This window comes from Nicotiana tomentosiformis, chromosome 7 (assembly GCF_000390325.3).
Source record: "Nicotiana tomentosiformis chromosome 7, ASM39032v3, whole genome shotgun sequence".
NCBI lineage: Eukaryota > Viridiplantae > Streptophyta > Magnoliopsida > Solanales > Solanaceae > Nicotiana > Nicotiana tomentosiformis.
In genome coordinates this window covers 42,638,635-42,651,575 of record NC_090818.1, presented here as the reverse complement: position 1 = coordinate 42,651,575, position 12,941 = coordinate 42,638,635, and the positions used below count along the sequence as shown (strand labels likewise).

Here is a 12,941-nt window from a genome sequence, read left to right as displayed (position 1 = left end):
CCGAGACTGGGAATAGTTCCATAATGTCATTTAAGAGTTGCACGCAAAGTTTGGTATCATTCCGAGTGGGGTAAGCACGTTTCGGCGTATTGGAAGTAAATTGAAGAACTTGAAGTTCTTAGGTCTGATTCAATTTGGTTTGAGGTGTAATTCTTAGTTGTGATATTGTTTTACATATTCCGAGAGTTCGATCGAGTCCGTTTTATGATTTCAAACTTGTTGGTATGTTTGGACGGGGCCCCGGGGGCCCCGAGTGTCAATCGTAGGAGGCTCGGACCAGTTTGGAATTTGGAAGCCTAAGCTGAAGCTCCAGCTACTGTCATAATCGCACTTGCGCTTGCCCAGCCACAGGTGCGAGCTCGCAGGTGCGAACCCCATGTTGCAGATGTGCCCAGCATAGGCTTCCCAGCCATCACAGAAGCGAAAGAAGGACCGCACCTGCGAATGCGCAGGTGCGAAGGCAGGCATCGCAGGATCGGGTAGTGTCGCAGGTGCGCTTCGATGGTCGCTGATGCGCGACCGCAGGAGCGATCACCTGGGCGCAAAAGTGAGATTAGGCAACCTGGCTTGGGTCCGCACCTGCGCGAGTTGGTCCGTAGAAGCGGAATCACACGTGCGCCAAGTGAACCGCAGGTGCGGAAATCGCTGAAGGGCAGTGAGGTTTTAAATCGGGGTTTGAGCATTTTGCTCACTTCTTACTCTTCTTAGGAGCGATTTAGGAGCTGGTTAGAGAGAGAATTTCCATCAACTAGTTTAGGTAAGTAATCCCTATCAAATGTGAGTTAGATACAAGGTTTATGGGTAGATTATAACATATAAATTAGTGAACATTACTGGTTTAGATGGAAAAAACCTTGGTATTTTATAAAAATGAGTTTTAACCGCGAAATTTGTTATGGAATTTAGTAAAAATCATATATTTATGTTCCTAAGGTTATGGATAACGACTTTCTTTAAATATTTCTGGAATCCGAGCATGTGGTCCCAGGGGTAGATTTTAGGAAATCTTGCAATTTAGGTTGAGTAATCACTTAAATGGTGGAATTATAAATTTGTGATCATAGATTGATTAGTTTATGTAATGTTTGACTAGTTTCAAGTCGTTTGGCATCAAATGTGGAGATTTGAGCGCGTTCTTGAATTGGGAAGTAAGCTTTGAGACGAGGTAAGTTTACTTTCTAACCTTGTAAGAGGGAATTAACCTCATAAGTGAATTAAATAAATGATTGTACCTAATTGTGGGGACTACGTACGTAGCTACTATTATGCTATTGTCTGGGTAGTTTAGGACCCGTATCATGCTATACTTGGAAATGTTTTTTCCCTTTACGTGCTAATATATTCACTTAGTCATCATGGAAATTGCTAAAAGAATTTTATAAAGTTAAATTCACGTACTTGAAGGTTTGTATGAGATACTTGACTGCAAATGAGAAACTTGTGTTTTCTTGAAAAATAAATTGCTATTTGTGGATCGAGCCGAGCGCCTTGGTAGTAAATAGATGCATCTATGTTTCATGTCGTTCGACCCTCTGGCAGAGCACAGTTTAAATATTTTTTTCGATCGGGTCGTACGACCTCGGCATAATTGCGCATGCTAATTATTTGGAAATTTTCAATGATTTATATTGCTTATGTGCCTGGAAATGTAAGTTGTTAAATGATATCCATGCTTAGTATAATACTTTGATTACATTATTATTAGCCCAAGTAGGTGTCAAGCCGACCCCTCGTCACTACTTCTTCGAGGTTAGGTGAGATACTTACTGGGTACATATTATTTATGTACTCATACTATGCTTCTGTACTGAATTGTACAGGATCCGAAGCTGGTACATCTAGTTACCCGTCCGGCGCGCATACCTGATCTTGGACCGAGACTTCACGGTGAGCTACCCCCTTCTGAGTCATTCAGCAGCATGCTGGAGTTTCTCTTTTGTTTTTATCTGTCTATTCTATTTCAGACAGTAGGATAGTCATCTTTTGTATATTCTACTAGTTGCTCACACACTTGTGACTCCAGATCTTAGCACGTGCTAGTAGACTTTGATTTTTGGGTTGTAATTCAATAATTATAACTCCTTTTAGATGTTTCTGTTTGTCTGCCTTAAAAATCCTTTATTTATCAAACGCATTGAATATAAGTAAAGTTAAATGTTGGAACTTCTTAATAAACAAAAATGGGAAATAACTAAGTTGTTCATTGTTGGCTTGTCCAGCAACGGTGCTGGACACTATCACTGCCTGACATGGAGTTGGGTCGTGATAACATGGTATCAGAGCACTAGGTTCATGTAGGTTTAAGAAGTTATGGGAAGGCCTAGTAGTGTCTTGCGGATCGGTGCGGAGGCGTCCGTACTTATCTTTGAGAGGCTATGAGGTGTTAGGAAAACTACTCTTTATTCATATCCTATCGTGCAATTGATGGCACACTAAGTTTTCTTTCTTCTATTCTCTCACAGATGGTGAGGACGCGTACGACAGACGTTCTAGACCCGGAAGGAGCTGCTCCCCCCATTGCTAGAGGCCGAGGCAGAGGCCGGGGAAGGGCACCGGCCTGAGGTAGGGGACGAGGGCGTGCTAGAGCTGCCCCAGTAGCACCAGCAGCGAATCTAGTGGAGGATCCCATTATTGGGGAGCAGGGCGAGGTGCCTGCCGCAGAGCCAGCCACAATAGATTTGATGACAGTACCAGGCTTTCAGGAGGTCATGGGTCGTATGATGCGGTTCATGGACACTATGACTTAGGCTGGTTTATTTCCAGTAGACCCAGCCATATCTCAGGCAAGAGGGGGAGCACAGACCCCTACTGCTCAGGCTCCTGGGCATATAGCTGCAGTATATCAGACTTCGGGTGCACTACCCGTGGACGTAGCCCAGCCAGTTGCGGCAGCTACACCTGAGCCGAGACCAACCGTGGACAGCGATCCGCATAAGTTATTGGACAGATGGACTAGGTTACACCCTCCTGTCTTCTAAGGCGAGTGCCATGAGGATACATAGGATTTCGTTGATAGGTGCAGGGACAGACAACACAACATGAGAATACTGGAGTTCACTTCTTTCCAGCTGGAGGGCAGGGCCCGTAGATGGTGGCAGTCTTATCTTCTTGGCAGACCAGCGGGTTCTCCTCCCATGACTTGGAGCCAGTTCACACAGCTTTTCCTGGATAGGTATATTCCACCCTCCGAGAGTGAAGAGTTGCGGTATCAGTTTGAGCAGCTTGAGCAGGGTCAGATGTCAGTGACCGACTATGAGGCGAGGTTTTCTGAGTTGTCTCGCCATGCACTTATGATAATTACTACGGACGCAGAGAGAGTGCGAAGGTTTGTCGCGGGGCTGCATTCCGGTATTAGGGCCAATATGGCCCGAGAGGTAGAGATAGGGACTTCTTATCAGCTGGTAGTGGAGATTGCTTGGAGGATTGAGGGCTACCATCAGAGGGGGAGAGAGAAGATGCAGCAGGACAAGAGGGCCCGTTACTCTGGAGAGTTTAGAGGTGCCCCGGCTAAGGGAAGTGGTCAGTATAGGAGGGGTCAACCTAGCAGGCCCCCATATTTATCACCGCCACCTCCTCGAGGTGCTCCAGCGCGCCCCTATTTCAGCGCCATGCTAGAGAGTTTTTAGCGCCCACCAGCCACCCAGGTTTCTTCCAGTGGGTACTCAGGTCACCAGGGTTCTTCCAGCTCCTATTTTAGTGCCATGCCGGAGAGTTCATACCGCCCACCGGCTATTCAGGCTTCTTCCAGTGGGTCGACGGGCCATCAGGGTTAGACATTAGGGCAGCAGATCGCCGCACCAAGGGGCTGTTTCGAGTGCGGAGATCTCGGTCACATGAGGAGATTCTTCCCCAGGTTTTGGGGCAAGGCAGTGCAGCAGGGCCAGTACCCCTTAAATTCAGCACTGGTTGTCCGGCCGCCCAGGGGCAAAGGGGATGCTAGTAGGGGCCGTCCTAGAGGTGGAGGCTAGGCAGGGAGAGGCCAGTCAGCTATTGTTCAGTCCTGCAGGGGCCAGCCCGCCGGCGCTCCAGCCAGATTCTATGCTTTTCCGGCCAGACCAGATGCATTGGCCTCAGATGCCGTGTTCACATGTGCTATTTCTGTATACGGTAGGGATACTTCGGTATTATTTGATCCAGGGTCTACCTATTCATATGTGTCATTTCTGTTTGCTCAATTTCTGGATGTTCCTCGTGAGTCCTTGGGTACTCCTGTTTATGTGTCCACTCATGTGGGCGATTTTGTGATTGTGGATCGGATCTACCAGTCCTGTGTGGTCACGTTCTGTGGTTATGAGACTAGGGTGGACCTTCTGTTACTTGATATGGTCGACTTTGAGGTCATCCTGGGCATGGACTAGTTATCTCCATATCATGCCATTCTTGATTGTCATGCCAAGACTATTACCTCAGTGATGCCAGAATTTCCGAGATTGGAGTGGAAGGGTTCCTCGGTTAGTATAGTTAGTCGGGTCATCTCTTTTCTAAAGGCTGGACATATGGTCAAGAAGGGTTGTTTGGCTTATCTAGCTTACTTTCGGGACCACCACCACAGAGTCTCCGATGATGTATTTGGCTCCAGAAACCTAGCCTATATCTATCCCACCATACCGTATGGCTCCGAAAGAATTGAAGGAGTTGAAGGAGCAGCTTGAGGAGTTGTTAGCAAAGGGGTTTGTGAGACCCAGTGTATCACCTTGGGGTACACCAGTGTTATTTGTGAAGAAGAAAGATGAGACTATGCGGATGTGCATTGATTACCATCGGTTGAACAAGGTTACCATCAAGACCAAGTACCCGCTGCCGCGTATCGATGATTTGTTTGACCAGTTGCAGGGTGCTAGGGTATTTTCTAAGATCGACTTGAGATCAGGGTACCATCAGTTGAATATTCGGGACTCAGATGTTCCGAAGACTGCCTTCCGTACCAGATACGGTCATTATGAGTTTCTAGTGATGTCCTTCGGCTTGACTAATGCCCCAACAACGTTCATGGATTTGATGAATAGAGTGTTTAGGCCTTATATTGATTCCTTTGTTATTGTCTTCATTGATGACATCTTGATTTACTCACATAGCCCGAGGGAGCACGAGCAGCATTTGAGAGTGGTACTTCAGACATTGCGAGAATAGGAGCTATATGCTAAGTTCTCCAAATGTGAGTTTTGGCTAGAATCTGTGGCATTCTTGGGGCATGTTGTATCAGGAAAGGGTATTAAAGTGGATCTCAAGAAGATTGAGGCAGTTCAGAGTTGGCCTCGTCCTACTTCGGTGACTGAGATCAGGAGTTTCTTGAGGTTATCAGGCTATTATCGCTGGTTTGTGGAGGGATTTTCATCCATTGCAGCACCTTTGACTAGACTGACCCAGAAGGGTACTCCGTTCTGTTGGTCTGATGATTGTGAGGCGAGCTTCCATAAGCTCAAGACAACTTTGACTATAGCACCGATTCTAGTATTGCCTTCCGGCTCGGGGATGTATATGGTATATTGCGATGCTTCATGTGTTGGCTTGGGATGTGTATTGATGCAGGAGGGGCAAGTTATTGTATATGCTTCGCGTCAGTTGAAGATTCATGAGAAAAATTATCCTGTGCATGATTTGGAGTTATCCGCGATTAATCATGCTCTTAAGATATGGAGGCATTATATATATGGGGTATCATGTGAGGTCTATACTGATCATCGCAGCTTACAGCATTTGTTCAAGCAAATGGATCTCAATTTGAGGCATCATAGATGGCTCGAGTTACTGAAGGATTATGACATCACCATTCTTTATCATCCGAGCAAGGCAAATGTGGTCGTGGATGCCTTAAGCATGAAGGTAGAGAGTATAGGTATCTTGGCATTTATTTCAGTGGAGGAGAGGCCACTAGCTTTGGACATTCAGTCCTTGGTTAACAGACTTGTGAGGTTGGCCATTTCAAAGCCCAACCGAGTTCTTTCATGTGTTGTGGGCCAGTCTTCATTATTGGGGCAGATCAAGGCCAGACAATTTGATGATCCGCACTTGGCAGTTCTTAGAGAGACGGTACTACAGGGTGGTGCTAAAGAAGTTTCTATTGGCGAGTATGGTGTTCTGCGACTCCAGGGTCGTCTATGTGTTCCTAATGTTGATGGCTTAAGGGAGAGGATTCTAGAGGAGGTACACAGTTCTCGGTATTCTATTCACCCAGGTGCTACGAAGATGTATCGTGACCTGAGACAACATTATTGGTGGCGGTGGATGAAGAAAGACATAGTGGAGTATGTAGCTAGGTGTCTAAATTGCCAGCAGGTCAAGTATGAGCACCAAAGGCCAGGTGGCCTACTTCAGCAGATGACTATACCTGAGTGGAAATGGGAGTGCATCACTATGGACTTCGTAGTTGGATTTCCGTGGACCTTGCGGAAGTTTGATGCAGTTTGGGTCATTATCGATAGATTGTCCAAGTCGGCCCACTTCATTCCGGTTGTGACTACATATACTTCAGATAAATTAGCCCTGATTTATATTAGGGAGGTAGTTCGGTTGCATTGTGTGCCTATTTCCATCATATCAGATAGAGGCCCTGAGTTCACTTCACATTTCTGGAGAGCCGTACAGAGTGAGTTAGGGACCCATATAGAGCTCAGCACAGTGTTTCATCCATAGACCGACAAGAAGTCAGAGCGGACAGTTCAGATATTGGAGGACATGCTCAGAGCATGTGTGATTGACTTTGGGGGACAGTGGGATCAGTTCTTGCCGTTGGCCGAGTTTGCTTACAACAACAGTTATCAGTCCAACATCTAGATGGTTCCATTTGAGGCTTTATATGGTCGTCAATGTCATCCTCCCATCGGGTGGTTTGAGCCCGGCGAGGCTAGGTTATATGGTACTGATTGGTAAAGGATGCCTTGGAAAAGGTAAAGTTGATTCAGGAGCGACTTCGCACAGAACAATCCGGACAGAAGAGTTATGTTGATCATAAGGAGCGTGATGTATATCATTTATGGTAGGCGAGAAGGTTCTCTTGAAAGTCTCGCCGATGAAGGGTATTATGAGATTCGGAAAGAAGGGCAAGTTGAGCCCAAGGTTTATAGGCCCATTTGAGGTGTTCAGACGAGTTGGGGAGGTTGCTTATGAGCTTGCTTTACCTCCCAACCTATCGGGGGTTCATCCAGTTTTTCACGTGTCTATGCTCCGGAGATATCACGCCGACTTGTCACATGTGTTAGATTTCAGCACTATCCAGTTAGATGAGAGCTTGGGTTATGAAGAGGAGCTAATTGCTATTGTTGCTAGGCAGGATCGCCAGTTGAGATCCAAGAGGATTTTCGCGATAAAGGTTCAGTGGAGGGGCCAACTAGTCGAGGAGGCGACCTGGGAGTCCGAGGAGGACATGCGGAGCAGATATCCACACTTATTCAGCACTTCAGATATGAATCTAAACCCGTTCGAGGAGGAATATTTGTTTAAGAGGTGGAGAATGTAGCGACCCGACCGGTCATTTTACTTTCTAGAACCTCGTTCCCCTAAAATAAGACTTCCCATACTTTCTTTTACTAATTTATGACTTGCGGGGATAGTTGGTTCGGGATTTGGGAGAGTTGAGTTGAAATCGGAATACTTGGTTCCTTAAGGTTGGCTTAAAAGGCCAAGTTTGACTTCGATGAACATTTTGAGTAAATGACCTTGGAATCGGGATTTGACAGTTCCAATAGGTTCGTATGATGATTTCGGACTTGGGCGTATGTTCGAATCGAGTTTTGGATGACCCGGGAGCATTTCGGCGCCTAATAGTGAAAGTTGGTTCTTGAAGGTTTTTGTAGTTCTTTAAAATTTGGTTTGGAGTAGGTTTTGGTGATATCGAGGTACGAATGGAATTCCGAGATAGGGAATAGTTTCGTAATGTCATTTAAGACTTGCACACAAAGTTTGGTATCATTCCGAGTGGTGTAAGCACATTTCGGCGCACTGGAAGTAAATTGAAGAACTTGAAGTTCTTAGGTTTGATTCAACTTGGTTTGAGGTGTGATTCTTAGTTTTGATGTTGTTTTACAAATTCCGAGAGTACGAGCGAGTCCGTTTTATGATTTCAAACTTGTTGGTATGTTCGGACGGGGCCTCGAGTATTAATCGTACGAGGCTCGGACCAATTTGGAATTTGGAAGCCAAAGCTGAAGCTCCAGCTACTGTCATAATCGCACCTGTACTTGTCCAGCCATAGGTGCGAGCCCCATATCGCAGATGCACCCCATCATAGGCTGCACAGCCATCGCAGAAGCGAAAGAAGGACTGCACCTACGAATGCGCAGGTGCAAAGGCAGGCATCGTAGGAGCGGGCAGTGTCGCAGGTGCGCCTCGATGGTCGCTGATGCGCGACCGCAGGTGCGATCACCTAGGCGCAGAAGCGAGATTAGGCAGCCTGGCTTGGGTCCGCACCTGCGCGAGTTGGTCTGCAGAAGCGGAATCGCAGGTGCGCCAAGTGAACCGCAGGTGCGGAAATCACAGAAGGGCAGTGAGGTTTTAAATCGGGGTTTGAGCATTTTGCTCACTTCTTACTCTTCTTGGGAGAGATTTTGGAGCTGGTTAGAGAGAGAATTTCCATCAACTAGTTGAGGTAAGTAATCCCTATCAAATGTCAGTTAGATACAAGGTTTATGGGTAGATTTTAACATGTAAATTAGTGAAAATTAAGGGTTAAGATGAAAAAACCTTAGCTTTTGATAAAAATGAGTTTTAACCACGAAATTTGTTGTGGAATTTAGTAAAAAATCATATATTTATGTTCCTAAGGTTATGGGTAACGACTTCCTTTAAATATTTCTGGAATCCGAGAACATGGGCCCGGGGGTAGATTTTAGAAAATCTTGCAATTTAGGTTAGGTAATCACTTAAATTGTGGAATTATGAATTTTGGAGCATAGATTGATTAGTTTATGTAATGTTTGACTAGTTTCAAGTCGTTTGGCATCAAATTTGGAGGTTTGAGCGCGTTCTTGAATTTAGAAGTAAGCTTTGAGACGAGGTAAGTTTCCTTTCTAAACTTGTAAGAGGAAAGTAACCTCATAAGTGAATTAAATAAATGATTGTACCTAATTGTGGGGACTACGTACGTACGAGGTGACGAGAGTCCGTACGTAGCTACTATTATGCTATTGTCCGGGTAGTTTAGGACTCGTATCATGCTATACTTGGAAATGTTTTTTCCCTTTACGTGCTAATATAATCACTTAGTCATCATGGAAATTGCTAAAAGAATTTTATAAGGTTAAATTCACGTACTTGAAGGTTTGTATGAGATACTTGACTGCAAATGAGAAACTTGTGTTTTGTTGAAAAATAAATTGCTATTTGTGGATCGGGGCGAGCGCCTCGGTAGTAAATTGATGCATCTATGGTTCGTATCGTTCGACCCCCCGGCAGTGCACAATTTAAATATTTTGTTCGATCAGGCCGTACGACCTCGGCATAATTGCGCATGCCAATTATTTGGAAATTTCCCATGATTTATATTACTTAAGTGCCTGGAAATGTAAGTTGTTAAATGATATTACGGAAATCTAAAATTTTAATGATGAAAGAAAGACTTATCTCGTCCTGTTATTGAACTGTCAGAATTATTCATGATATACATACTTAGTATAATACTTTAATTACATTATTATTGACCCTAGTAGGTGTCAAGCCGACCCGTCGTCACAACTTCTTCGAGGTTAGGTGGGATACTTACTGGGTACATATTGTTATGTACTCATATTACGCTTTTGTACTTAATTGTACAGGATCCGAGGCTGGTGCATCTAGTTACCCACTCGGCGCGTATACCTGATCTTGGACCGAGACTTCACGGTGAGCTACCCCCTTCTGAGCCGTTCAGCAGCATGCCGGAGTTTTTCTTTTGTTTTTATCTGTCTATTCTGTTTCAGACAGTAGGATAGTCATCTTTTGTATATTCTACTAGTTTCCCACACACTTGTGACACTAGATCTTAGCACGTGTTAGTAGACTTTGATTTTTGGGTTGTAATTCAATAATTATAGCTGCTTTTAGATGTTTCTGTTTGTCTGCCTTAAAAATCCTTTATTTATCAAACGCATTGAATATAAGTAAAGTTAAATGTTGGAACTTCTTAATAAACAAAAATGGGAAATAACTAAGTTGTTCATTGTTGGCTTGTCCAGCAACGGTGCTGGACACCATTATGGCCTGACATGGAATTGGGTCGTGACAACATGGTATCAGAGCACTAGGTTCACGTAGGTCTCAGATGTTATGGGTAGGACTAGTAGAGTCTTACGGATCGGTGCATAGACGTCCGTACTTATCTTCGAGAGGTTATGGGGTGTTAAGAAAACTACTCTTTATTCATCTCGTATCGTGCAATTGAGCACACTAAGTTTCATTTCTTCTATTCTCTCACAAATGGTGAGGACATGTACAACGGACGTTCCAGACCCGGAAGGAGCTGCTCCCCCCATTGCTAGAGGCCGAGGCAGAGGCCGGGGGAGGGCACCGACCCGAGATAGGGGACGAGGGTGTCCCAGAGCTGCCCCAGTAGCACCACCATCGGATCCAGTGGAGGATCCCAATATTGAGGAGCAGGGTGAGGTGCCTGCCGAAGAGCCAACCACAATAGATTTGATGACAACACCAGGCTATTAGGAGGTCATGGGCCGTATGATGCGGTTCATGGACATTATGACTCAGGCCGTTTTATTTCCAGCGGACCCAGCCACATCTCAGGCAGGAGGGGGAGCACAGACCCCTACTGCTCAGGCTCCCGGGCATGCAGCTGCAGTATATCAGACTCCGGGTGCACTACCCATGGATGTAGCCCAGCTAGTTACGACGGCTACACCTGAGCCTAGACCGATTGCGGACGGCGATCTGAAGAAGTTGTTGGACAGATGGACTAGGTTACACCCTCCTATCTTCGGAGGCGAGCGCCATGAGGATGCCCAGGATTTCATTGATAGGTGCAGGGACAGACTGCCCAACATGAGGATACTGGAGTCTCATGGGGTTGACTTTACTACTTTTCAGCTGGAGGGCAGGGCCCGTAGATGGTGTCAGTCTTATCTTCTTGGCAGACCAGCGGGTTCTCCTCCCATGACTTGGAGCTAGTTCACACAGCTTTTCATGGATAAGTATATTCCAACCTCTGAGAGGGAAGAGTAGCAGTATCAGTTTGAGCATCTTGAGCAGGGTCTGATGTCAGTGACCGACTATAAGGCGAGGTTTTTTGAGTTGTCTCGCCATGCACTTATGATACTTTCTACGGACGCAGAGAGAGTGCAGAGGTTTGTCGCGTGGCTGCATTCCGGTATTAGGGCCAATATGGCCCGAGAGGTGGAGATGGGGACTTCTTATCAGCTGGTAGTGGAGATTGCTCGGAGGATTGAGGGCTACCGTCAGAGAGGGAGAGAGCAAATGCTGCAGGATAAGAGGGCCCGTTACTTTGGAGAGTTTGGAGGTGCCCCGGCTAGGGGCAGGGGTCAGTTTGGGAGGGGTCAGCCTAGAAGTCCCCCATATTCATCACCACTACCTCCTCGAGGTGCTCCAGCACTCCCTTATTTCAACGCCATGCTAGAGAGTTCTTACCGCCCACCAGCCACCCAGGGTTCTTCCATTGGGTACTCAGGTCACCAGGGTTCTTCCAGCTCCTATTTTAGTGCCATGTCGGAGAGTTCATACCGCCCACCGGCTATTCAGGCTTCTTCCAGTGGGTCGACTCTAGGACCAAGTTTTAATTTGGAAGCCAAAGCTAAAACTCCAACTACTGTCATAATCGTACTTGCGCTTGGCCCGCCGCATGTGCGAGCTCGCAGGTGCAAGCCACATATTGCAGAAGCGCCCCAGCATAGGCTTCCCATCCATCGCAGAAGCGAAAGAAGGACCGCACTTACGAATGCGCAGGTGCGAAGGCAGGAATCGCAGGAGCGGGAAGTGTCGCAGGTGCGCTTCGATGGTCGCTGATATGTTACCGCAGGTGCAATCACTTGGGCGCTGAAGCGAGATCAGGCAGCCTGGCATGGGTCCGCACCTGTGCGAGTTAGTCCACAGAAGATAAATCGCAGGTGCGCCAAGTGAACCGCAGGTGCGGAAATCGCTGAAGGGCAGTGGGGTTTGAGCATTTGGCTCACTTCTTACTCTTCTTGGGGGCATTTTTGGAGCTGGTTAGAGAGAGAAGTTCTGTCAACTAGTTGAGGTAAGTAATCCCTATCAAATGTGAGTTACATTCAATGTTTATGGGTAGATTATCACATGTAAATTAGTGAACTTTTCGGGTTTAGATGAAAAGAAACTAGGTTTTTGATAAAAATGAGATTTAACCACGAAATTTTTATGAAATTTAGTAAAAATCATATATTTATGTTCCTAAGGTTATGGGTAATGACTTCCTTTAAATATTTCCGAAATCCGAGCATGTGGTCCCGGGGGTAGATTTTAGGAAATCTTGCAATTTAGGTTGGGTAATCACTTAAATGGTGTAATTATGAATTTTTTAGCATAGATTGATTAGTTTATGTAATGTTTGACTAGCTATGAGTCGTTTGGCGTCAAATTTGGAGGTTTGAGCGCGTTCTTGAATTGGGAAGTATGCTTTGAGATGAGGTAAGTTTCCTTTCTAACCTTGTAAGAGGGAAGTAACCTCATAAGTGAATTAAATAAATGATTGTACCTAATTGTGGGGACTACGTACGTACGAGGTGACGAGAGTGGGTACGTAGCTACTATTATGCTATCGTCCAGGTAGTTTATGACCCGTATCATGCTATACTTGGAAATGTTTGTGCCCTTACGTGCTAATATAATCACTTAGTCATCATGGAAATTGCTAATAGAATTTTTTAAGGTTAAATTCACATACTTGAAGGTTTGTATGAGATACTTGACTGCAAATGAGAAACTTGTGTTTTCTTGAAAAATAAATTGTTATTTGTGGATCGGGGCGAGCGCCTCAGTAGTAAATA

General features: G+C 45.5%; 1 protein-coding gene across 1 annotated transcript; it reads left to right on the top strand.

Annotated features, from left to right (window-relative positions):
- The first annotated feature begins 3,038 nt into the window (after positions 1 to 3,038).
- On the top strand, positions 3,039 to 3,626 carry LOC138895534 (uncharacterized). The gene has a single exon (XM_070180234.1). The coding sequence runs from the start codon at positions 3,039 to 3,041 to the stop codon at positions 3,624 to 3,626; it is 588 nt and encodes a 195-aa protein (XP_070036335.1).
- The last annotated feature ends 9,315 nt before the right edge of the window (positions 3,627 to 12,941 follow it).